Source organism: Grus americana, chromosome 5 (assembly GCF_028858705.1).
Source record: "Grus americana isolate bGruAme1 chromosome 5, bGruAme1.mat, whole genome shotgun sequence".
Classification (NCBI taxonomy): domain Eukaryota; kingdom Metazoa; phylum Chordata; class Aves; order Gruiformes; family Gruidae; genus Grus; species Grus americana.
Window position 1 is genome coordinate 51,886,626 of NC_072856.1, and position 27,357 is coordinate 51,913,982.

General features: G+C 37.7%; 1 protein-coding gene across 4 annotated transcripts in view; it reads left to right on the forward strand.

Annotated features, from left to right (window-relative positions):
- The window catches only part of TDP1 (tyrosyl-DNA phosphodiesterase 1), a 51,585-nt gene extending 26,736 nt beyond the window's left edge, over positions 1 to 24,849 (forward strand). For all 4 annotated transcript variants that reach the window (XM_054827928.1, XM_054827927.1, XM_054827929.1 and 1 more), the window contains exons 15-16: positions 12,529 to 12,643; positions 24,404 to 24,849. In XM_054827928.1, the coding sequence (XP_054683903.1) occupies positions 12,529 to 12,643; positions 24,404 to 24,477 (189 nt within the window). In that variant the 3' untranslated portion in view covers positions 24,478 to 24,849. The remainder of the gene's footprint in view (positions 1 to 12,528; positions 12,644 to 24,403) is intronic.
- Positions 24,850 to 27,357: the final 2,508 nt, after the last annotated feature.

Here is a 27,357-nt window from a genome sequence, read left to right on the forward strand (position 1 = left end):
AGTTCTCAAATGCATCTTCTAAAATCTCTGATACAAATATAAGAATATTTTCATGAAAGGCTGTTTAAAAGCTGAAGGATTATATCTTCCATACCTATGTGACAGCAGTCTCGGTATGTAGAAGACAAGTTTGACTCAGAATAACTATTATTCTAGTGTGTGGAGCAGAGGATTGGGAGACATGAAATGTTTGGTTTTTTGGTAAAAGGTCCATCTAGCTTGTAGTCTAGTCTTAGTGCAGTTGTAGCAGATGCCACAGGGCGTTAGCACAATAAACAGTATGTATGTGATATCTCTCTAGTATATGTTCCCTATGATTGATTTTAAAGGTTTTCCAGGATGAAAATTGTATCCAGACCATGATACACATAAGCCACAATTCGGCTTATTCTCAACACATCAAGTTCCTTATTGAACTACTATTGCTGTTTTTAGCCCCCTGCAGAATCCTGTGGTAGCAAGTTCTGTGACTTAGTTGTGCGTTGTATTTAAGAAAAAAGCTTCCTTTTTTTAGATTGCTTTTTGTCTTATTTAGATCTACTGTCTGATGCTGGGGAGATGTCTTGTTCCTGTTGTTGATTTCTCCTTTTCTGGTGAACCTATTAGTACCAAAATGTTATCAACAGCAGTAGTCTATGATCAGAAACCATTCAAACTCCTCCTTCCTGTGTGAAATTTCTTCTTTTCCAGAGAAGAAATGGCAGGTTTCTCTGAAAAAGCGTTTGTATGCTAAAAGTCCTTAGAAATATTTTTCTGATGAATAATATGTCTTTCCTAGATAATGTTGACAGATGTTCGCATAATGTTGCATCACTCCTGTTGATTAGTGATGTACTCCCAAATGAATATTTACTAATATTATGACATTGTAAAAATGCTTACCTACCATAACTGTATAATTGCAGTCTCCAAAGATTGCAATATTAAGATTGATGGTTCCTGGCTGTAGCTAAAACTCTTATCTCACTCTTGACATTTATTAAGAAGTTTACATAGTAGTGTGGTCTCTGATATTGTGAACTATAGAGGCAATCTCAAACATCATTCTTCAGCATGGTTTATGTGAAAGAAAGTACGTTGATTGGAGACTGAAACAAGAAAAATGTTACGACTTCCTATAGTAGAAACCATGGGTTTTAATATCACTGCACTTTAAAAATCCAACCAAACAAAAAACCACCAAAAAACCCCTAAAACATCACTTGCGTAAACAACTATTAATAACAGAATAATGAAGTGTTGGGCAAAAAAAAAGGTGTAAAAAGATGTGACTTTTAACAGCAGCTGACCTCAAGGGATAAAATAATGTTCTAAGAATTTGGCTACTGTTATCTCCAAATGCTGCAAAGAATTTGTGTGGTACTAGTATGATTGTACTTAGTGGATGAAGTTTTTTGTATAGGCATAACTGATCACCAGATTGTGCAGTCATTTTACATAATTTGAATATTCCTTTTTTGACTCTGTCTTTTCTTTGCATTGCTAGTTTTGGAAAACACACTTCAAATGAAATCAGGAATAATTGAGTTAGTATTTTTGCCAAGAGTGGCCATACCTGTTTCAGATCTGAGCAATCCGCAAAATTTTCAGCGGAACAGAAAAAAAAAACAACCCACAAAACCAAAAAACACCCTTCCCTCCCCCCCCCCCCCCAACCCCCCCCCCCCCCAACCCGCTGTGAGAACATTTGGTTTGCATTCCTTCCTGAATCTTGTGTTCTACACAGGATTTTTTGCATGTCAAGCAGGGGAGAGGGCATCACCAGAACACTTCTCAGAGGGCCAAAACTTATGTTAAAAGACTGTGAATTTTCTCCCCCGTGCCTAGAATTGTAAGTTTTAATGCCTTTGAATCTCATTCTTGTGAGTTTTTCTATAACTAACTCAGTTTCATTCTAAAATCAGACTTCATTTTGATGAACAGAATTATTTGTTCAGGAGCGTTTATCAGCAATATAGAAGATTCTGAAGCATTTGAACCTTAGAAAATTTCAGCAATCTGAAGTTAAAACTTTACCTTCTTTGCAAGCTAGTTAGACCTTTCTGCTATTCATGACTTTTTCATATTTCTGGGTGTTTATTTAGACCAAATTATTAATGTTTTTGTTTCTACTTGCAGTCTAGTCTTAGCATTTGGAATAAAATCCTCTTAGCCATTTAAGAGATTGAGAATTATTAAAAATTGAAGTGTATTTTTATTCTTGTGTTGCATAAAAATGGCTTAGACATTTAAATTCCAGTTAAGTTTACTGATGATAAAAAACCCATTGGATACTTATCAAGCATCTGCTCCAGCCTCTAGCAGAAGCCTGCAGGCCTGTTTACACAAGAAAACTTAGAGGTAAATTCTGCTATAAATCCAATGTGAGTACTCTACTACTAATGACAAGTGTAAGGAACAGTTTTGATAAATACTTTTGGGTAAACAGTTCCTAATGAAGCTCAAGCCTTGTGGTCATCAGAGAGGCAAAAAAGACATTAATTTGGTCTGCTCTCATGAGAGGAAAGGCTTCACTGAAACACTACAAAAAATTAAGCTCTTCTTTCCCCTCTTTGCCAAACTTCTGTTTAGGGACTAGAGAGTTCTGCTTGGTGTGGGAGGGGGCTACATTGCTTTGAATCTTAAAGGCTTTTCAGCAATTTCTGCTGCATTCTGCATTCACAGGCACACTCTAAATTTGTGTATGAAACAAACCCAGAGAACACTTGTTTAAGTATGCAAGTCCTTGAGTTCTGGCATGCTGTTTTTTCCTTTTGATCAGCCTTTTGGAAAAGGCAGTCAGAGTGTTCTTACTCTAATCCCTGCTATGTTCAGGAAAACATCAAATTCACTTATTGCTATATAGCTCTGTTATTTTGACACTAGTTGAAGCAGCAAGTAGTGTGGAAACTTTCTTCGGTGCAGAAGAGTTATTGCTGAAAATATGACTGTTAAGTAAGGAGATGAAAAATGTTTGTTTTGGTTTTAATGTTTGTAGTCGCAAAAAGGAGGGAGAATGAATATTTCCTACCCTGGGAGCAAGAACTATAATCTTGTGTAGTAAGCCTGCAAGGTAATATCAGATTAATTAGAGAAGTGGGATTTGTCAGCTGTGAATCCACTCCACTGTTCCCTACTATCTTGATTGTTGTGACTGTCCCCTAGAAAAAGATTTTGGGCTTTAAGACTTGTAATAGTGTTATTGTGCTGTCTTATCTACCAGCTGTTAAACTGTCAACCTTACAGCACTAACAAAGTTTTAGTTTTCATCTTGGGAGTTTTCATCTTCTATCTCAAGAAAAAATTGTCATGAAAAATACAGTTTCTGTGCTGCTTTGATTTTTTTTTTAAAGGTGAAAATAAACACAGCTTATATTTCATATAGTAAGTGCCAAATGCAAAAGGTAGGGGCTGGTATTTTCAAAACTGAATTTGCAGTTGTACCTGTAACATAGTTGTAGAAGTGTAAGTAAGCTGCACTGGGGGAGTGGGGTGTGGAGTGGGGTTGTTTAGGAACCCAATGGCTTTTCAGAGTGCAGAAACATAGGTATCGGGAGGATGAGTCACTGCCAACAAGTGGATAAGTACTGCTGAAAACAAATTTAACTGGAGGCATCAAGGATTTGAATGGCTGATGTTTTCTATTGCAGTGTAAATTTATCCTTATGATGCATGCATAATGCAATCTTATATCTGAGAACCAAAAATAGCTTAATGCACACAAGATGTTTCTTTCTTGAGAATTGCCAGTTGATGGTTATAGCAGTAGAGTTTAGTACAAATTAGCAAAACCGTCCAAGAACTGGAGCTAATACAGAGCCATAGTAAATATCATGTTATGATTACTGTGCTAGCAGTGTCCACATTAGTTTAAGGCTTCCTCAGGCATATCTGTACAAGCTGCTGTCATTTACAAGACATGCCTGTCATTAAATGCATTTCTAATTTTTAGTAGACACCACTGCTTTTGGCAAAGTTTTTCCTTTATGCAGCTGTAGGAGTCAGCATCTCAAGATGATGATTCCAGGTATCTTTAAATGAGATTTAATTTAGCATCCATAACTTGAGATAACTTGCTCTAAGGCTGTGTTTCAGTCTAATGATACTCTGCAGTAGATTTTCTAGTGATAGGATCTGACCCTTGGATCTCAATCTGTCAAAAATCATTCATTTCAAAGGTGTCACTAACCTTTAGAGATGAGAATTTTGTCTATTGGGCCATTCTTTGTCATCAAAGTCTATGAAAATTTTGTAACTATATTCAGTAAAAAAGGAGCCTTCCGCAGGAATTGTAGTTATTTATTAAATTAATCCAGTTTCTATACACACAGTGGATCAAACCAGCAAAAGCTATTCATACAAACCTGGCCAAGATCTTGATCTCACTGAGTAGTTGCAGGACATGTTCAGATTTGCAGAAAGGATGCCTACAATCTTGGCATCATGGCAGTCATTTTTGTTTGATGTTGAAGGTGTCTCTTAAACCTGCAACTGATGCAGGCTTAGGCCCTCAGCCTAGGAAGAATAATATATAGTGAAGCTTTGCTGCAACTCAGGATCATGTTCTGGTGACGAGTAGGTTGCTGTGTACTTGTCTGAGTCAGGAAATCAGTCTATTAAAGAATTAACCACCTGATAAGCCAGCTTCCAGCCTACCTTAATCTCAAACATATCAAAGCAATAGATTAGCTTAACATGTGGAACTGCATCATCAGTTGGCCCTATCATGATTGTAGGCTGTCCATGGCTGGTTTTACTCCCTTAGTTGTACTGGCACTGGTGCTCACTGGATGCCTTGTGCTTTAAACCAGCTCAGACTGGCCAAAGCCAGATGGCACAAATTTTCAAAGTGTTGTTCCATGAATGGGCTCAACATGATCAGATGCATCAGAGGAAGTGAGAAGGGCAGGTTCAAGGAGGCAGAGAGCAGGGAGGTGAGTGTAGGATCACACTGAGATAACCTTCTCTTGGCCTGCTTTTGAGAACCAGAGCCTATGGGGAAGCTGATCAGCGAACTTTTGGATGAAAATAAATGTAAATGGCTAGGACCTGCCTTAGGAAAATGTATTGTGCGCTATAAATGGTAGAGCCAAACCCCCAGATCTTTCCTTTTTTGTCACACTGGTTACTCTAAAAGCCACTGTTGGCATAGTAGAAGGTTTTACTTTCTCATGTCAAAGGCACATCTCAAAACTCAGTGGCCAAAAGCAGATGCTTACAGAAAAGTATAATGGGCAGGCATGTATGTAGCAGTTTATCCCTGAAGATTTCTTGACTTAGCAGCTATAGCCTCTTCTGTGTACATCTCTTGTCTTCTCTCAAATACCTGTAAGCCTGTAACGTTCACAACCTGCTCTGGCTGAGTTCCACAACTTAATGTCTCATGAAGAACAGTGTTCTGAAAATTAGTTTCATTTGGTGGTTGTCCTATCTTGCACTGAAAGATGCAATAACCGTGTGATCCCTATTCACCTTTTCCGTACCAGTCTTTCTATAGGCCTTTATCTCTTTCTAGGCTGAAGAGTCCTTAGCCTGCTCAGTTGCTCCTAGGGTGGAGATTCTTTGATCATTCTTGCTGCTTTTCACTATTGTTTTTTCTTCTGTATCATTTGGGTTGAGAGGGTAGTGAGTAGAGGGACAAAGGTGCAGATGAGATGCAGGTACAAATCTGGAGAAACAAATCCAGATCTAAATATATGACACAATGACTCAGTGAGTAAGGAGAAGCTTGAGAAAATCAGTCTGGCCTGCTGTAGTTTTTACACAGTGATATGTAATAGTTTAGCCTCTGTTTTGCAACAAGTGAATGAGAAAGTTGTTCATTGAGAATTGTCAGAAGTGCGTAGCCATGAGAAATAGAATTCTAATGTATCACACTTCATGATAAAGTTTCATTTGATTTTGCTGAGTAGCATAGTTAAAATTTGTGCAATATAAAGAAGCTTTGTGTAAGTACAATGCTTTCTCTACTGTCCTCACAACTATTATTTGTCTTAGGTAAATTATAGAAAGCGTGCAAATATGTGCCTCTATACAGGTGCCTGTACTCAAATGTACCAGTGTGCATGAGATAGTCTTATGTTTGAATTTCAGACTTCTCAGAACACAACTTAATTGAAGTTTATCTAAAACTTGCAAGAATGTAACATTTAATACCTATTTTTGGAAGAGAATACTTAATTCTTTTCCTCCCAATTTCCTAAATATTGATACTTAATTGTGAAGACTGCCAACCAGGAGAAAACAAGTCACCTGTCAGTAGTCCCATGATAGGGTGCATATGGGAGTGAAGTGGGGAGAGGGACTGTAGCTGGTTTTCCTTTCTTCACTGGCAAGTGCCTGCAGAGACACCTGATAACAAGTGGTCAGACACACAAATAGTAATGCTTGTCTTATGTACGTGCAGTCATCTGATATTTGGGTTGCTGTGCTTAGTTTGTGAATCTCTTATGTATATGCCCTGTAGTTAACTCTGCATATAAAGCGCTTCTTTAATAACTTTGGTTGTCAAGACTTGTTGGTTCATTATGGTTTTAACGTATTATGTGGCAGAGTAGTCTTAGGTGAAGATAACGGAGAACTGGGAATAGACAACATTTTTAGAAACTGAATTTTTTAAAGTTTGTTTGCAGTTAGAAATATACAGAATACAAACTAATTTAAGCACTTTGGAACAAAACTGAGCATTCCTAGTCCTTGAGAGACTCAGTACACTCTAGCTATTGGAATGCCAATTTAATACTGCCAATTTCTCATGGTTCTGTTTCTTCAGGTTATTTCATGCAGCTTGATCACAAAGTTAATGGTACTTACCCTGGTAGAAGTTAAGACTTGCATAGCACACACAATATTCCTAATCTTAAAAACTCCACTAGCTCTGCGGCTTGTGCTTTCTATTTTCTGCTGAATACAAATTTGGAAGTGGATCGTTCCTCACTTGCCATCTGTTGACTGCCAGTTTTTGTCTGGTTCTTAGAATGTTTCCAGAACTTATGCTCTGAGGTTGGGTCTTGGCCTGGTGTGCTAATGCAGACTCTCAGAAATATGTTGAATGGTTGTTCTCAGCATAGCAGCAGCTGTCATCATTTACAATTTTAGTGTTTAGGAAAAATCAGCTGATTCTGACATTAGATCACAAGCTTCTCTTGATTAAAAAATAATGTTCATAAAAATGATGGTGTCCTGTGTTTGAACTGCATTTCCCTTTCTATCTCCATTTCTGTTTCTCACCTCCCACATCTTCACTCTCACTTGTGTTCAGCTTGCTCTTTCAGCTGCTGGGGATTCCTTTGCAGAGGCTGAAATAAATCACATCTTTAACATGTAAAACATGTTGAGAGATCCCCATCACCTAACAGTATGGAGTTCTGGAAAGCATGTTGCAGTAACTATTTTGTTTGAAAAAATTCTGAAAGTGTCTAATGGAAAGCTTTTTAAATAAATAATTGCTCCTTACAGCTTCTGTGTCTGATAAGGTTGTAAGATAAACTGAACTTGACCTGTAAAATGGTATAAAAGTTTGTGGAATACTTAAATCTTCTAAAAGGTCTGTTGAAGAATATGGTACTAGCCAGTCAGTTTTTGGAAATATAAAACTCAGAGGAATGTAGTAGTTGCTATTAAACTGAGAACTACCCATTATTGTGTACCTAGTGCTATCAGATGCTACGATTATATCTAGATAATCAGTCACAGACAACTAACAATAGTGATTGATTCTGAAATGCTATATTTGATGGTGAATACTCACTGGTAATGAGGAAGACTCTTTTATAGTTGCCTGTGGAGATGGGCATATGAGCTGAATCTGGACTAGAAAGTAGCCAACCATTGTGTGCGCGTGTGATCATCAGAACTGAACTGCTTAAATTTTTGCTGAGTTGAAACAACTGAACCAGTTGTTCACCTTCAGTCATAGCTCAACTTAGGCCAGAACCAAAATAAAGTGAGTTAAGCTCTTTGACTGTTAACTCTGGTTTCAGTTGAAGTCATCTATCCTGTATGAAGTAGAGTGGGAGTAAGGAAATAAATACAATGTGGATAAACCAAGATTTTTATATGTGGACTCTAGGATGTTAAACCTTGCTTTTAGTGTTTACAGAACTGCTGTGTTTTCAAACTTCAGTGATAATAAAGACACCGAGACACATTTTCCAAGCTGAGGAACTTTGGGTTTAGATACCTGACTTTATCATTGTGGCTTCTTACAGCAAATGTTCCGATACAATTGAGTAAAGCTCTGTTTTGAATAAATGCGCCCTAATGTTGAGGAAGGATTTAATTGTGTATTCTCCTGACCAGACGTGCATGATCACTGTAAAGTTTGTGTGCATCCTTAATTCTTGACTGCAAAAACTAGTGAGTTTTTAAATAGTTTTGCTGAAGAGCAGGCTTTTTTGTTTACTGGCATGGGAAAGGATAGACCCATAATCATCTAGGGGAGTAATGAGCTGTCTCCTACAGGAGTTTCTCCAGTAGTATTGAAATGCTGTAGTGATATCAGTGTTAATTCCCACTCAGGTAGGGATAGCAATTCTTACCTCTGTCTTGTGTGATTTTTTTTTTTTGTATAGTCTATAATCTGCCCTGTGTTTGGGGCAAAAAAGGCTGGAAAGAATTTTAAAAGTTGTCCTACTTCCTTTTCCCATTCTGCCTCCCAGTGCCTACTTTTTACAATGTATGATGCTAAGGCATTAACAGAGCCCACAACAGCATCTAAAGTTTCATAAGTACAAAAAAAATGTCCCAACTGAGAAATGTATCTCTTAACATTTCAAAATCTATTGCTGTGAGCAGCTGTCAAAGAACAAAATATAGCTGCAGAGGGAAAAATGCTGAAAGAATAGAACATGGCTGAGGGAAAATTTACAAGGCAGGCAGAATTTTTTTTAGGCAAGATCCTGCTGGTTTGTTTTTTGGAAACAGCAATGAGAGCTGTCAACATCCAGGAAATGCTCAAAACAGACAAAATGTGTGACTTATTTCAATTTCTGTGTGATCTTCTGTGTGAAGATAGACACATGAGAGTTATTTTTAAAAGCATGTGAATCTCCTCAGAGAGCCTTGTTCAAGAATGTATTCTATAACCTAGACTCTTACTCCAAGATGTTTTGAGGAAAACTAAATATCTTTTGTTAGATTAGCATTTCCTGAATGGAAGATCCCTACAGGTTAAATTCTGACAGACAAATAAAACAATTTTGGGATCAACTGGTGCAGTCCTGCAGGGTTGGAGGACAGCATCAGAGAAAAAATAAGACTTAGAAGAGAGGAAAATATAACTGGTGACTACTGAGAAAGGAAAGCAGAGGTATAGAACAAGAGAAGGAATCAAAATGCCTGAAAAGAAACACGCCAAAGTCATAACAGGGCACAGAGAGTAGAAGAAATGAAGCAGAACAAAAACATTACTGGGTTGAGAAAAAAAAGATGGCTAACAGGAAGGAAAATGAGATTTAAAATGTCCTGCAAGTGGTGCTTTTTTCTTTCATATTGTGTGAAAAGCACCCACTGCTATGAACTTCAGAGTGGAATACATGTGGTATAGTTCTTGATACATGCATAGTAATCTCAGTTTAATTCAAGTATGCAGAGGCCTAAGTAGGTGTTGTTCCTACACTATGTGCTTTGATAGCAGTGGTTATACAAATTTCAAACACGGGTGGTGCCAGGCAACAGCTGTGTAACTTTGGTGGTTTTGATCAGGTATCATATGAAGTTCATTGTAGAATAAGAACTAGCTCATGATACAGCAGAGAAGCCTTCTCTGCCATTTAACATTTCTCTCATAACTGCATGTAGAAGATGAGAAATGCTCGTAGGTGCTCAGGGCAATCAAACCTCATACAAGCCATTTTAGTTTGTAATTAAAATGTCACCGTATGAGTAGTATCTAGGACTGCATACCACCCAGACCCTTGCTACTGCAAGTTGTGAAAAAAGCTCTTACCACCACCACCACTTACACAGTTCCTGTTCTTTGTAAGCTATTGCATCACTGGCGTATTTCATGTTCTTTCCACTACAGACATAAGTATGGTTATTTGCATTTTTATATGAAATTTCTGTCAATCCCTGAGTGATTCAAGTTCACTGGAAGTAAAGCTGTACAACTTGATTGTTGCACTTATTCTAATAAATTCTGAATTTTGTATTTTTTTTATTCAGTTTCAAACCCCTAGATATTTATGAACTTTTAGAAATAATCTATCTTTGTATTGGTCTGTTTTGAACATACTGCTTATTACTTAAAGGCTAAGCCCTATAAAAGGCTGTAGCCTGGTTTTAATGAAGTTTTACCAAAATTCCACTGACTTTAATGGTACAAGAAGGGGAAGCTTAAAATGGATTTTCATTCACACAGTCCTTTAGCATGGATCATGTTTGTTTGCTTCCCCTGTTCTTTCATTTAAAAGTCAGTGGCTTTTACTTAGTCCTTGAAATAACACAGTGTTTCTTACATCATAACTAATAGTTTCCTGTTTCTCTGGGTGGTGAGACAAAAGGAGCGTCTATATTTTGAAGGAGTTTCTTGAACTGATTGGCTAGAACTGCTGTAATACAGCTTGACTTTCTCTTTGGCATCTCTCCCTTTTCTCTGTTAGTATGCTTCCTGAATATCAAAGAAAAAGGTGCAAGGCTGCTTTGTATCCCATGCTTTGTGTGGTCATATGAATGTTGCTTCCTTCAACTTCATCAAATGTTAGCATTGTAAAACTTCAGTAAAGAAGTATTGTAGAAGTACTGTATATAGGTGGGACTATCAATTCAGCTAGCATGTATGTTTAAATAAAATGGGATTGTTTAGTGGTAATTAAGTGTGCTTGTATTGTCACAAAACAGTAATCCAGTAAAACCTGGATTGATGGATTCTACAGCTTGGATAGAGTGTAAGTTAATATTTGGGCATGACCCGGCAGTGTGTGCTTGCAGCCCAGAAAGCCAACTGTGCCTGGGCTGCATAAAAAGAAGTGTGACCAGCAGGTCGAGGGAGGTGATCCTGTGCCTCTGCTCTGGTGAGACCCCACCTGGAGTACTGCATCCAGCTCCAGGGTCCCAACATAAGAGAGTCCAGAGGAGGGCCATGAAGCTGATGAGAGGGCTGGAGCACCTCTCCTGTGAGGAAAGGCTGGGAGAGTTGGGGTTGTTCAGCCTGGAGAAGAGAAGGCTCTGGGGAGACCTTACTGGGGCCTTTCAATACTTAAAGGAGGTTTATACGTAAGATGGAGATGGACTTTTTAGTAGGGCCTGTAGCAACAGGACAAGGGGTAATGTTTTTAAACCAAAAGAGGGTAAGTTCAGACTAGATACAAGGAATAAAATTTTTTATGGTGTGGGTGGTGAGACACTGGCACAGGTTGCCTAGAGAAGTGGTAGATGGCCCATCCCTGAAAGCATTCAAGGTCAGGTTGGACAGGGCTCTGAGCAACCTGATCTAGTTGAAGATGTCCCTGCTCATTGCAGAGGGGTTGGGCTAGATGACCTTTAAAGGTCCATTCAAACCAAAACTATTCTATGATTTTAAAAAGAAAAATACAGTTGTTCAGTAATATATTAGAAATAAATAATAAAAGCTTGATAGCTTTAAAACTTCTAGTCTATTCTAATCAAATTGTACTTGATTGACAATAGGCTATTGGAAATCTCAGTATGAGAGATTTGCTTTTGTATAACTCATTACAATTGATGAATGAGATCTAATTTCTCTGGAGAAGTGGCTAAGCAATATCATCTGCCAAAGTAACTTGAATCGCTTTAAATCTATCTGCCCTTGTATTGTATTGCATTATAGCTTTTTTTGCAGTCTTTAACCTTGTTTGAAGTCCACTGTCATTCTAATATGAGTGTAGTCTTTGAAACTTTTGTGCAAGCAGTTTCAAATCCTCATTAAATTTTTTTAGCATACATGGATGTTGTTACCCAAGATATCTGAAAAACATAGGTTTGAAGACTTGTTTCTGTATCACAAGTTGCATTTTAATTCAGTTCGTGAAACACACTGAATAATATGGTCATGATTAAACTAAACAGCAAAGAGAAATTTTTTTGAAGCTTTTACCTTTAGTTAAATATTAAACACTAAAGGTGTTAATATTTTTTTAATAATTAAAATTTTATTTCAATGTCTGTACACTTTTATGCAAAAGAAGCAATATCTTGCTGAATTGAGATACGCTGCCCATATGGTACTAGCAAAGACCTTCGGTGATTTGGGTAGAATTGCTCAAGCAAGCAAGGCCACAAGCATGTTTACCTAGTGAACATGGGAATACATTGGTATACGTGTAAGGGACCAAGAAGGTAGAGTATATCCGATGTGGACCTACCTGTGGAACCAAGCCAATGAATGTAAAGAGAAGAGCCTGAAATAGTAATAATAAGAGAAGCTGAGTTCTTAAGACAGGAAGGCACTTTAGGAAGTATCTAATCTCAGTAATGGAGGCAAAACATTTTGTTTATTAAAATAACTTATTGAGAAAAATCTATTGTGGAACAGGTTTGTCATTTTCCCAAAATTAATTTGCTCTGTATGTTTCCCTTCCTTCATAGGGATTGGACAAAGGTTACTTTCGTGTGAGAGGGAAAACGCTTTCAGAAAGTAATGATTCAGCAACGTATTTTCCTGTACCTTATGACCTGCCACCAGAACAGTATGGAAGCAAAGGTAAGGTGTGACTTGAGAAGAAAAGTAGGTGTATTCTACAGGGAGCAAACTAATTTGAGTAACTCTGAGTCATTTGAACACTGCTATGTTCTAAAGCTTTATTTTAACATTTTTGTGGTGTGACTGCATTTGAGACGATATCAGTCCCACATTCTGCTTGTGACTTCGAAGAAAGTAACTGTAGGCTTTCAGTTCTAATTTTTTCATTATTGTTTGTTTAAGTTTTGGATCAACAACTTAAACATTATTTTTTCATTCCTCTTCTGGGATTCTTGCATGCATTAAAAAAATAGATACTCTTTATGGAATCAAAATGTTTTTCTGCAGAACTAATGGGGGAAAGGGTGTTAAAAGAGGAATGTTTGGAAGAGACCGGGTGTGAGGAAGAAACTAATCCTCCGAAAGCAGAGTATGAAAGAAATACCATAGACCAAATGTGAAAAATTGCTACAAATCAGAAGAAAGAAAAGTTGCTTTTGGTCCATTCTATATTTCATAGTTTCAGATTTCGTTTTCTTGAAGGTCTGTGTTGAAATCCTCCTTGGAGGGGCAGAGGGGATATATTTCATAACACTTGAAGAGATTTACAAAATCTCAACCTCCTCATCTTCTGAGACTATCTCTAGAACATGCAAATCAGGAAAGTGATAAGTAAGTGCTGCTATGGGGTGATGATGGCTCAAAAACCTAAAAATACATTGGGGATAATGATGTGCAACCTGAGATATTTGGGAAGAGTAAATTTTTTATGTTTTTGTTAAACTAATGCAAAAAGATTGTAACTAACCTCTTTTTTTGAGAAGCCATGATCTGAAAAAGACATCATCTACAGCAGAGCTTGAAATGATAAGAGAGTAACAAAGAGTTCAGGAAAGGTAGTGTTTATAGCAACTAAAATCTTTCTGTAGATTTTTGAACTAACAAATGATGTGGGGAGATAGAATGTTTAAAAGCTAAGAAGTAAATAGACTTAGAGAGTCTTATATAGTAAATAAAAGTAAAGACACATCATTTCAGAGTAACTGAAGTACCCCAGCAGGATCAGAGCCTGCAAATGTGATGCTTCCTGTAGTTGAAGTAAGAATGAGGCAGCATCCTCTTGATTGGGCAGCCTGTAGTAAACACCAGCCATGAGGTTTCCTTTGTTGGCTTGACTTCTGAGTTTTCACCCATAAGCTCTCAACCTGTTCATCGCTGTTTTTCAAACACAGCTCTGTGCAGTCAATCCTTTTTTTTTTTTTTTCATAAAGGACAACCCTCCCCTGCCTTTTTTCCTTGCCTGTCCCTTCTGAACAGTTTATAGTCATCAATTGCAGTGCTCCAGTTGTGTGATTCATCCCACCAAGCTTGTGATATCAGTTAGATCACAGCTTTCTAGCTGCTTCCAACTTGTGTTTGTTACCCATGCTGTGTGCATTGGTACAGAGGCACTTCAGCTGGGCTGTTCACTGTATTACCTTTTTAGAGGAACAAGCCCTAATTACTTTGCTGCATTTCACAGGTGTTTCCCTCTTGGTTCCTAATGCATCAGCAGCCCCTGGCACTTCTGTGTTGCTCAAAACTCTGTCCCCTTCTGCCACTGAGACTAGATTAAAGCCCTACTTACAAGTCTGGCTAGCTTGTTAGCAAGGAGGCTCTTGCCCCACTTGGTCAGTTGAATCCCATCAGCTCCCAACAAACCTGGCTTCTCACAGGTAGATCCATGATCTTAGAAGCCAAAACCTTGAGCAGGGCACCAGCTACACAGCCAGGCACTCACCTGTTCAATATGATGCATGTTACTTTTGTAACTTGCAAAAATTATTTGTCGTCTTTAAGAGCTTACTATTTACCTGAAAGAATTTTTAAATGGTATGTCATTTTTTCCAGGAAAAAATACTGGCTCAATGTAGAAATGATAATACAATCTATTATACTGTTTTATTTAGTATAAAACACACTGTCCATTTAAGTACTGTTAATGTTGGTTTGGGGAGAGGTGGCAGGGTTTGTGCCTGAGTTACTAGCTAACTAAGGGTGAAGACTATTTTACGTGCTATCATTATTACTGACCTGGCTTTTAACTCTTCTTAAGAATGTAAGTGGTCAGATATCAGCTGATGTTCCAGCAAGTGCTGTGAACATCTACAGTTGTGGATGAATTATCATGTACAGCCAGTTTTAACTGTTGTGCTCTGGGATATATATGCACTGTCTGCTTGGTAACCAATGCTCTAACTGATGTTTTTTGGAAGGTTTTTCTAAAAGGTCATACTTAAATTTCTAGAAATTTTAAAGCAAAGATTAAAAATTAGAATCCATGCGTATTTTCAAGTGTGTTACATATACTATCTTTCTTGTAAAAAATGTAGTTGGATAATTAATATTGTTCTTGTTTTAATTCCTGCATTTAACCTACTGTGTCAGTGAGTTTTATGTGTATTCCAACTAAATGTAAAGATTTTTTCCAAATAACTTTTTTTTACTTTTTGTATGGAAGGCTTTTTTCTGTAGAGAACCCGTTTGTAGTTCAGCTTTTGGGTCTCAGCTTTCGGGTCTCAGCTTTCTCCCATGAAATGAACAGATGTCAGAATTCCAGTTGTCTAGGCTTTGGCAATGGAAGCTCAGTCAGCTGCCTGTGCCTTTTCACATCTCTTTCCTGAATATTCTATGTCAGTTCCTCAGCCTCCTGGTGGAAAACATGTTTAAAGAATTCCCATGTTATGGGGTGGGCTCATAAAATAATCTGTCCTTAACAATACAGTTACCAACTCCCAAAGTCTTTGGAGAGTGATACAAATAGATTTTTTTAATAAAGTCTTGAGAAGCAGAAATGCAAGTAATTATCCTTTCCTAAAGAAACCATATTGACTGATCCCTATAATTGAAGGAGAAAAGGCTGCCAGGCATTTTCCATGAACTCAGATTCTCTAATCATGGGAAAACAAAAGTAGACATCACTGTCATCAGAAAAATCCTATCAGCAGCAGGAGGGAGGAGAAACAGGCAGAACAGCAAACAGTCAGGAGCAGGGCCATACATTTGCCATGTAAAGTTCTAAGTAGAAGATTGGTACACCAAAATACCTGTATGTGTACAAATTCGAATCTCGGATCGGACATAATGTTACAGAATTATATTATTATATAATGTAACAGAGTGAAAGAAAAGGGGTTCCTTAGTTTGTGGAAATAATTTAATTGCAGAGATTCTTTGTCATTCAGTCATAATGGTTTTCTGTCATATTAATTAGTGTTCATCAGATGGGACTGGACTTCCAGTGTGAAAAATGTTTCTGTGAAATAAATGCATCTTGAATCTTGAAAAGCAATAAAATACATCTCAGGACATACAATCATAAAATCAGCAGTAAATGATGTAAATAATCTGTCTGGTTTCAGCTATAATAATTCATGAGGTTGATCCACAATCTTTTAAGGTCCATTAAGTTCAATAATAATGAAATAATTTGGTCCCTGTCCTACTTTTCCCTCACCCCATATAACACAGTGGGAAAAGAATTCAGAAGACTTGTTCAACTTTGCCTGGTTTGCCTCATTAGTCAGTGGGTTTCATTCTAAAACTCAAATTTAGGCAAAGCAGAAAAATAGGATCTCTTGGAGAAACAACCATGAAGATTTTCTTCCTCCTCTTCTTGTTCCAAAGATTTCTAAAGAGTATAAATTGACATAATTGTGAGACAGATAACTTCTTGGGTTTGTATGGTTTTTCTCAGAGGTGGATTATCTTTCACTGAAATGTAATCATAGGCTAAGCTTTAGATCACTGAAAGATGTATTGATGCACTTTAAGATGTCACTGGTAGGGTAATTGTGATATATCACCTCTGTGACATACAACATATTCAAAATTTTCCCCTTGCTTTCATTTAGTTTTTACTTGTATTTCAAACTTACACAGAGCTACATTTTACAATACATGGGCAACCGGAGTCCTTTGATCTGAAGGGAACATAGAATAAAATTTAACTGGGTCTTAAACCAGAGTTGGTAGCAGCACACTCGCTTCCGGTTGAGGCGAGAAGTTTGAAAGGCTTCTTCTGTGAGAAATTGTCAGAAATATTTTCATGTCAAGTAGCTCAATTTAACTACACAGGATGATTAAAAAAACCCCAAACCCCAAAAAACCTCAAAACAAACAAAAAACCGCACCATCATGCTTGAAAAATACTATTTTTGGACCTAAGAATTGTCAGAAAGTAATGATTATATGATTAAATAGCCCAATGAATCAGTGAATGGTTTCCGTGTATTGTAAACCATGTCATTGTTGTGTTACAGTAAGCTTCAGTATTTTGGGCTACTTCATCTGCTTTTTTTCCTAGTGAGTTGCACTTACCTTTCTAGGTACATTTAAGTGTGATTAGATTTCTGCTTACTTGGCTTTGTTTTCTGCCTTTTTAGGGAGACTGTAGCAGATGAAACATTTTTGAAACATTTCTCTGCATTATTATTCTGCCAGATTTCAGATTTATTAATCTCATGCACTTGTTACAGAACTCTTTTACAGTGCTACTGAAAAGGGGATGAGCTAAAAATATATTTGTGAGCAGTTCTTTGAATTGTGATTGGGTTACAAGGCAGGAATTTTTATAAGCTTTTTCTGAGCTCTTAGTTCAAAATGCTCTGGAACTGCTTACACCCTCTGGAAGAAAAACCTACAAAGTAGGGGGGTAAGTGATTTCTGATAAACAAGTTTTCTCATGCAATTTTCTCTTCAGTGTATGTATTTAAATCAAAGAAAGAAACTGGCTGTTCAGTTGACTAATAGTGTATAGAAAAATGTATGTATATACAAGAAAATAAGACAGGTTCCAGCTCAGATCAGATTAAAGTTGGAGTGAAACTACATATTATTCTGTATATATGTCAATTATATGAATTACATTAGTCTTTGGTTATTTTGCTCTCTGTTGAGGATTTATTTCCTGAACTGTTCTAACAAATTGTAAAACTGTATTACAATGTATTTCATTATTTTCCAGTGGGAAAATCTATTTTACCCTTTGTAACTGGGGGCTAAAGCTGTCAAATCTCATGCTATGAGAGGCTGGAAGAATGGTGGCAAATGAGATGGAAATTTGCTTTAACGCAAGTTGAAGCATTATGGAGAAATGAACAGTCCACTTAATTCATTAGTTCTCTAGCTGAAGTTTGCAACCTCTGACAGCTGTGATTTCATTTTCTTAAGGATGCACAAAAGGTTCTGTCTCGCAGGAACAGCTCTCTTCCCTTGTTGAAGGGCCCAGCTCACTGTTCAATATTCCATTGCCATGCTTACATGGAAGAGCAAATTGACCTTTTTCTTGTAACTTCAGATACTCAGTGCTTGGTATTTTGTCCATTTTTAATGAGTGAGAACTGAGAGTATGGTGAAATAAGGTTTGGTGAATATTTGTAGTGATTTCAGGAAACCAGTAACACTCCATGTTGTTTATTACACCTAAACTGCTGTTGTGTTGAATAAAACCAAGAACAACTTCATGGCATATTTGCCTTCAGGTCTGGTAGGTTTAGATATTTGTGTTTATCCTATTATTTAGAGTGGGGATAATTTTCATTTATCCTGCCATGTGCTAATGACAGAGTGCCTACAAGAAGAGATCAGTGTTTTGTCCAGCTAAGCTAGAGGAATCCTTTACTACTCTGAGCTCCCTTACAAGGGACCTGCTGTATCCTCAAGAGGTCAGATAAGTTCTGGGAAAATGTCACTTTACGTGGTCTCTACCTTTTTCCCACCTTTGTTTTTTGTCCAAAGTTCTAGAATTCTCCACTTTGTCAAGTAATTAAAATATTTTTGAAGAAATTAAAATTAAGACAGATGACTTCTGGGGAAGTAATTCACATTTTTCAATAACCTTTTTTCTAATTAATACTGCAAAGCTACATGGAACCTGCGTACTTTCTAGAATTTGAAAACTCGACTGGCAGCATCCTATATGAATTTTTAGAGAACTTCAGGTCCTCTCAGTCTGCTTAATATGGTACAAACCCTAAGAGACTATTCTTTCTTCTGAGAAGATGACAACTAGAAGCTAGCCCTACTTCTAGTGATACTAATATACTGAATAGACAATATTTCACTTATTAAATACTCAGAGCAATGGTAAATGTAAATCTGAGTCTGTTCAGAAGTTTAGTTTCTGATTTTTTTTTTCAAGCAGCAAGTATACATTGTCATTGTAGTTCATATACCGGGGAGGGTGGCGGCGAGTAGGGGTTGGAACCAATCTCAGTCTGTGTTGGCATCCATTTCCTTCCTAGGTGGAACCAAAAGCATTATTATTGACTGGTAAACCTGCAATTTGAGATTGAAGCTCTGTTAAGACAGCTTGACATCAGGCACTTCCTCAGGTGGCCTCCCAGAGTCCAAGTGTAACATTTGGGTACACAGCAAAACCTGTTTTTCTTCAAGCTTTTTATAATAATTGTGAAGAAATTAACACTTTGTATGAGAGGAAACTTGAGTTAGTCACCATTTAGTTTGACCACTTCTATGTATTGTTTTGATAGGGACTTGAAGACCAGAAAGGGCCACTAGATTGTCTGATCTGATTTCCCATGTGTTACTAGCCAATTTCTTTGAACTCAAAGCTCGTGTTTGTCTAAGAGGGATCTTCCAAAATATGCTTCAGATCATTAGTTGAGAGCATCATCGTGAGATGGCAAATTCACCAGATGGTCAATATTTTGCTTCAATAGTTGGTCAACCCAAGAAGTTAAAAAAGCACTTTGGTTATTCTTTTTCAGGATAGATGTATGATGCCCAGTCTAGTTGTTGAACTAATGTGATTTGATCCATCTTGTGCAGAGTGCAAGATCTGTAGTTGAAGTTTGAGGAAATGTAACAATATGTCATCCTAACAGATCAGAGTTACGGTTGCACAGAGAACTTTTACTTGGGCATTTTTCCTTTAGACTGTTTCTTCCCAGCTGCTTTAAATTACCAACACAAACCAGTTTTATTATGCATAATATACATAGTTTGCATCTTTCTCTTGCTGCAGGGAACAAAATGCACTTTTTACATCTGGTAGTTTTAAAATAAAGATTAAGATCATTCCTACTCTGAAGGGACAAAGGACCTCATTAATTTTTAGCAGATAACTTTCGTTGTGTGCAACATGTACATTATTAACTCTTTGCAAATTGCTGGTTTGGGTGATTGCACGTGTTTGCCTCCAACAGTCAGCTGAACAGCAGAAGGCCTTTTGTGGGCAGCAGATGCATCTTCAGGGCAAAACATTTAAAGAATTAAAAAAAATAAAGTCATCTGGTAGCTGATAGTACTCCTTAATATCTTGACAGATAAACTATATAGATACAACAATCTCCTGAATTCTTCTGTTATTAGCAACAGATTCAGGCTGTTGTAACAAAAAAGGCTATGACAGAGCTGAATGTGTTGATGATACTAAGATAAACCTATAGACCAGGAATATAGTTTGAGAGTTTCTTGGAAGGAAAACAGAAAGTGATCCAGTCTAGTGTTTGGGAAACATGCACAGAAAAGCCAGTCTTACTTAGCAAGATATCTTTATAAATAAAATTTCTTTTTGCCTTTGATAATACTCAGATTTTTATTTCCCTCTAGAAGCTTTCAGATGACTACTGCTATTTCGATGCACAAAATTATCTTCTCATTGAGCTCCATTGTCACATCTCAGTTGCAATATTGCTGTTATCTCTCTTGCCAATACAAGTTGGCCTGATCCTCTCATAAAAGCCCAGCATTTCATTTAGAGTGCTTGAGGACTGATTCCCCTATCGCTTTTGGTTCACCCTGTTGAGAAGTTTCTTACAACAAACTTACATTACAAAAAGGGATACATCTCTTTGTACCTCTTGCCTGGGAGGAGGTACAAGCTGCTTGTGCTAGTAAAGGAATATCACTTAATTTGTGACTTAGGTATTGCACAGTTTACTGACTGAGGAAATCATCTGCTGTATGGAAGGAAGTTGGAACTTTAATACATAATTTTTTTAGAACAACTTGGGAATGGCCTCAGAAAAGTGCTAGGGAATTTTTTTTTTTTGCTCGTCATATCAACACATTGAGAAACCAAGCAAACCCTACTTTGAAACTGGAGTACTGGGTTTTGTTTATTTTTTCTTTTTCTCCAAGGAGTGGTCATAGTCCTGGCCTTCAGGAATTACTACCTTGTTTGTGAATAATATTATAGATACCACATCTATACCCCATCTGCCTTTCTGCTTTCTTGACAGCTTTCAGGTATGATTTTTTTGCATTGAGAGGATCAAGATGAGTTCCTTTTTAAATGCCATGCTCATCCAAAGGGAGGGGAGAAAAGAGACAGAAGTATAGTCTGCACCTTCTGCAAATGCTGAAGGGGAGAACTTTCCAGTCTTGTGCAGCAGGGAGTAAGTCTGCTGTGTTAGAAGGTATATGTAGAATGACTCGAAGAACTTTGTATATGTGAGCACTTAGTACTTCAAAGCTACATTTTTCATTTGGAAGACTCGTGAAATACTGTGAAAGATGATGTAAGAATGCAGTCTCTGCATTTAGAAATCAACAAGGAATAGCTCTCATCCAGATCTCCACTCACAGTGCAAATGACACTTGTATTTGAAACTGTAGGAGGAGGATCACAAAGATGCTTTAATTGTGTTTTATACTTTACTATTCAATTGCATGTTCCTGTAATTCACTGACTTTTCTGGTTTTGGCTGTACATACTGTACTGCCATCTGTCATACTTACAAGAACATGAAGTTTTAAGATGGCTTGCTGGCATATTTTTGACCTACATAATATACTGCATTTGTAAATTACTATTGTTAAAATTTGCAAAACAACCTTGTACTATTGTCAGCTCATGATTTCATGTTTTGAAACATGGTCTCAAAATGTGGGGGATTCTTTGAGTGATTACTCAGGTGTACTTGGAAAAAAAAATTGTCTTGTTCTCCAGGGCGCCTCTATTTTTAAATGAAATGCAATAGTCTAGTCAGTTGTGAGAGAATCTTCAAAAGTCTGCCATAGCGCCTTGAGATTTCAGATAATCTTCAAGTAGCAGTGAGGTAGCAACGGCCCTGTTCATTTTACTGTGTGCTAACTCTTGTGCTAGGGTTCTGCTGCTCGTAAGTGAGGCAAGGAGGAAGCAGCGGTACTGAGTCACTAGATAACACTAATTCCAATAAGGTGCAGTTGAGACAAAATTAGGGTGTCAGAAATGAAGAACAAGACTTGAAAGGTGTGGAAGGTAGGTAGGTATGTTGAGCACACTTTAAAAATATATATGGTGGGGCTATAAACAGGGAACACTTAACCTCTTCTTTCCCCCAGAAGATCAAAGGATTTAATTTTCCAAAGTTTGGCAATCATTTTAACGTGCAACACTAAGCAGCTACAGTCATACAGTATTTGTACACAGTCACAGTCTTTCTCTTGCTGCTATAGCTCCTGTTAAAAGTGATAAATAATATTAAATTGGATCTGACATTTTAAAAATAAGTGAATTATAATTTAATTCAGCAATAGTTTTACACATGGCTTATTAAAATAGTATCAGGTGATTTATAAAACCAGCAGTATCCCATTAATAAAACAAAGTTCCAAGTACGTTAATAGCTACCTTAAGAAAATTTTTTTAAGACAGCCACAATAAAAAAGAATTAAATTAGGTATTGAAGCCTCTGAGAGTGCTTTAAGGAGTGAATAAAGTTAATTTCTGTACATCTAAGTCTTCCTCTGCCTGTATGGTTTGTTGAATTAAACAGAGTAACTGCAGATGGTAGCAAAGATGGATAGGTCCAACCTGCATAATGTACTCCAAGGGACAGATTCGAGTGCTTGAGTGGGACTGGATTTATTCTGATCTCATAGATAGAGGTCAGTGATCGATTTTGAATGTATGCTTGAAATCCTCAACACTTTTTTTCAACATTTGCTTTATTCTGTACCCATTGTTATAACTATCAATGTTTACTATGTAGTAAGGTATTCACCTAGAATACAAAAGGCACAAATTTCTCTCAGGCGGGAGACTGATAGAAGTAGCTTAGGGAAATAATGGTGCTACCTTTTTCTTTTTTTTAATTTTAAAAAAAGATGACTCAAAGTCTATATATCCTGCAGCTGACCCAGTAACCTAGAGACATTTTTTTGGTAGTGCACTGTGAGTTAAGTGCTATAGTTTCTTCCAGCCTTTTTGGGTTTTTTTGTGCTTGAAAATCACATATCCACTGTAACCAAAAGCTAACCAACAACTTCTTCCACCTAGAAGCTATATCATGATTTTAAATCAGGGGAAGACATGGATATTTGCTTTTATTGTCCTCTTATAATAACATTATAACAGCACAGGCTGTTCTTTCTGTGGTGATCACATTCCTGTGACTTGTAACATCTCTATCAGTCTTCATAAACTCTAAACATAAAGTCTTTTTTCCAAGACAGATTCAATTTTGTTGTAATTTAAAGCATTTTCCTATTACTCTCTTACTACTGTAAACAGACACTTTTGTAAAACATTTGCATAGCTGGGATATGTTTCACTGCAACATATGGAACTACAGTACTAGAATTAAACATACTCCAGCAGCAAGCAATAATGAGTACTTGGTAGGAATGGTCTCCCTGCCCCATGTTTAATTGTCACAGTGTCCTGTTGTATAACTTATACATTCCTTCATTACTGCTTCGGTCACTTTCTTACTCCTCCTCTTGCTACAGTAATTCTGACTTCACATATTGTGTGAGCTGGCATTGGATCCTGTAAACTTAAAATTGGGCAGTAGTAATCATAATCAATAGCTTACTTAAAATTTCAATTGACAAGTATGTAGGAAATCTTTAGCAAGTATGCATAGTATATCATGTAGGTGAACAACTTGGTTTTGATAAATGAACTACTCCCGTCATCCTCAGTACAATTCAGTTTAATTTATGCATTGCACAGATTAATGTCACTGTGTTCCCTCAGGGCTCATTTTGTAGATAGAGAAAAGAAGCAGGCTAGATTTATATAAACATCTTATTTGAGAAAAATCACTGGAAGGGTTGAAGTTTTCTCTGTATTTCAGTAGGAGTAGCCTGAGAGAAGTAGAATAGTAGATGGCTTCATAGACCAGCCACTTTTCTGCAATGTGTATGTGGTAAGGAGGAAGAGCCTAGAGCAGGTTGCAGAGCAAGCAGTTGGCTCTTGCTGCGTTGCCTTCTCTCCTTCCCAGGAGTGGGAATAGCTTCTGTGTTCTGAGAAGTGGAGGGAACTGTCTGCTGCAAACCTGTTGCTCATCTAAAGATGTAATGTTTGAAGAAGTGAGATAGGAATGTGAACACTTAAGAGTTCAGGCAGCATCAGGTACTGAATTCTTACTGTCTGCATGAAAAATACTAGTATGTTACAGCACTTAGTTATAATGCCATTGGGTTAAGAGATACGCAGTACAAAACTTGCTGCCTGTGGGCCACACCAAATTTGGCTGCGTTACTGTTCTTGTATACTGTCTGAAGTACAATTCTTTTACAGCTGGTTGGGAGTATGCTGAGTTATGATAATTATATTTAAAGTAATATTTGGGGGGAAAGCAAAGCCTTTTGAAAACTCTAAATCTTACTGTTTTAAAAAATAGCTGAGTAAAAATTTCCAGTAAACTGAAATTGCAGATGGGGTTGTGTGAAAATCAGTGGGAATGTTGACCTTCCTCTTCCTTCAAAGAAAGGAGAGGAAGAGGATCAAAATTTTACATTTAATAACTGAATTTGTCACAAGCATGTTTTTCTTCTGGTTTACAGATCAACCATGGATTTGGAATATTCCTTACACTGATGCCCCTGATACACATGGAAATATGTGGGTTCCATCGTGAATGTTTCCAGTATTCTGTGACGCTGAGCCTGCCATGCTACTTGCAAGACTGTCTACTTCTCGGTTTTAAGCTACAATGTCTGCTATAATGGCTAATTGGTAGTGGAAAGAAACATTAAAATGCTGATAATCGGGAGATTCTTAGAGAATCTATAACCATAGTATTATAAATGAACCTGGATTTTTAAATACCTTTTTATATACTTTTTCCTTACTGTGGTTCCTAATATGCTTTTCAAGATTAAAACACATGTAGACTGTTCTCAGAGATTCTCTCTGTGTTTTTAGCTGTAATGAATTTAATATTTACTGTTCTGCAAGACTGTCACTTGGCCCCAGTATCTGGACTAAAAGTTATTGTATGTAAAATTTAAATAAAAATAAAGTCAATCTTGTTTGTATATCCTTTGTTCTATCTTCTAAGCATGTACATTCCAAATTGGATTGAAACTTTACTTCACAATTACCACTTCTAATGCAAGCTCTAATATTTGTGTCTTTGGCTTCTTGCAGTATTTGGCTTCTTGTCAGTCATTTCATAATCCTCTTTCCTCCCCCTTGCAGACACTCAAATACTGTCCAAGACACAAAATTGAAGTGGATGGGCTTGGGCGCTGAAGAGCGGCCTTACATAGTGCTGTGGGATGTATGAACAACTGCTCCTGCAGCCTGGAAATCTCGTAGTGTAGTGTGGTACTTCATTCAGAATTCCCTGTGGATCCCAAATAATCTGACTGTGTAGTTGTTCCAGTGCTACCTCATTCATTTTGCAGTGTCATTCCCCAAGATGGTTTGGGAGTACACTGGGAATGCACTACTTCTTAGTGTTTATCTCATGTCCATCCCTGTTTCATTCAAAAATTACCATAGAAAGGTGTGTGTTTAGGAAATTGTATGGAATCTGCCTAGCAAGGAGTTTTCTTTTGTCTTCCTACACTGTCACAGAACAATCCGTGGAGAAACGCTACGACGTACTGCTGCTTTTCCATCTTCCATATCCTTTCCCTGTTGTTCTCTCCCCTCTAGGTACATTCAAGTTCTCTGGTGCAGTTATCAGATGGTCTTTCAAATCAAAAAGGTTATGGCTTTGAGTTATTGTTGGGGAAATTATTGAACAGTCTCTTATTCAAAGGGTAAATGGAGCTAGGTAGTGGAATGGTGTTGCCTATCACACAGAGGGATTTTGCATTCACTCTTCACAGCAAATACCAGGAACTTCAGTATTTAGGTGGTTCATTTCTTAGCTCGTGTTGTCAATTTAGAGGCCCAGTAATCATTATTGTTGCTTTATCTGGTTTCGAGAACTTTGCAAATAACGTGAGTCGAATAGAGGTCAGAGTGCTGCCAGGATGTCCGTGGAACACAGAAGATCGCTTTTTGCTTTCCACCTTCCCTTGATTCTGTATGCCAAATCTTTACTGTTTATGCTTGTTGTGGTTTAGCCCCAGCTGGCAGCTCAGCATGATGCAGCTGCTCCCCCCCTCTGGCTCCCCCAGTGGCATGGGGAGGAAAAATGGAAGAAAAAGGTAGAATTCGTGGGTTGGGATAAGGACAGTTGACTGGGACAGCAAAGGGAGAGAAAAATTACAGCTATACTTAGAATATCCAAAGTGGGTGATACACAATGTGATTTGCTCACCACCCCAAAACCTGATGCCCAGCCTGTCCCTGAGCAGTGACCCCTCCTCCCTGGCCAGCCCCCCCCCGCCCCCTTATATACTGAGCATGACATCATGGTATAGAATATCCCTTTGGCCAGTTTGGGTCAGCTGTTCTGGCTGTGCCCCCTCCCAACTTAATGTGAAAATTAACTCTATCCCAGCCAAAACCCAGGACAACACTACATGCAGAAACTGATTCCGTCCCTGATGGGCCTGAAAAGACAGGGATCGGGGAAGGTAACACAAAAATGGAGCGGTGTGCTCTAAAAACAGATGATAACTTCATAGGCATTGTTATACTTCCTTTTTAACAGAGTATTATCATTTTAATTATTTTCATTCTGTGAGAATCAGAGAAGTTCTAAGTAGGAAGATGTCTTTGTATGAGGAAAGCTGTAAGAGTTCTAGAAGGCTGGCTAACAATTAATGGCCATTTATCCTTAATTTGTGAAGAATGTGATTTATTAATGTTACATATATGAGTATTTCTAATTTTGTCATAGAGTGGTTTGACCAGCTCTGAGGCATTCCTGGTTAAATTCCAGCTGGAATTTTTCAGTTTCCAGGAACTTAGCATGATTTAACTTCAGCTCTCCAGGGCTGAGATTAATGCAGTGTCAGAAGATCCTTCCAAAGTCCGTCAGTGGGAACAAATAAACCAAGCAATCAGTTCTGCTAGGAAAACTTGGGAAATCTTTCCAATGCAGAGCTGTGACCCAAAGCAACTTGGACTGTGGTATGAGCCTGGAAATGGGGCAGCGCTGGGTGGCAGAGGTGAGGAAAGGGTGAAAGCTGGGTGTTTGGTTTGCTGGACCCTATGTGCTGTGAGGTTCAAATAAAGGTTGAGTTCGGGTGAAACAGGTATGCATGTAGTTCTGCTTTAACTGTTTAAACAGTGCTCTTCCAGAATGGCAAGAAACTGTCCAAAGATAAGTAAAACTCCAGGGTGGCAACAGTCTTTTTCAGTCAGTCCTATGCGACCCAAACACAGCTTGGTTTCATGACATATCGGAGCTGAACGGAAGGCTCTTCACAAAACCTTTGGCCAGAAAATGCTGTTAAATAACAATTTGCTACTCCTGCAGCCTCTCAGGTGCCAGCACAGACTTAAGAACACTTCTTAACTGTCAGAATAAAATTCAAAAATTTTTCTTCTGCAGAATATTTTGAAATTCCATTTTCCATACCACCCTAATCATTTTTTGTTTCATGTCAGGGCC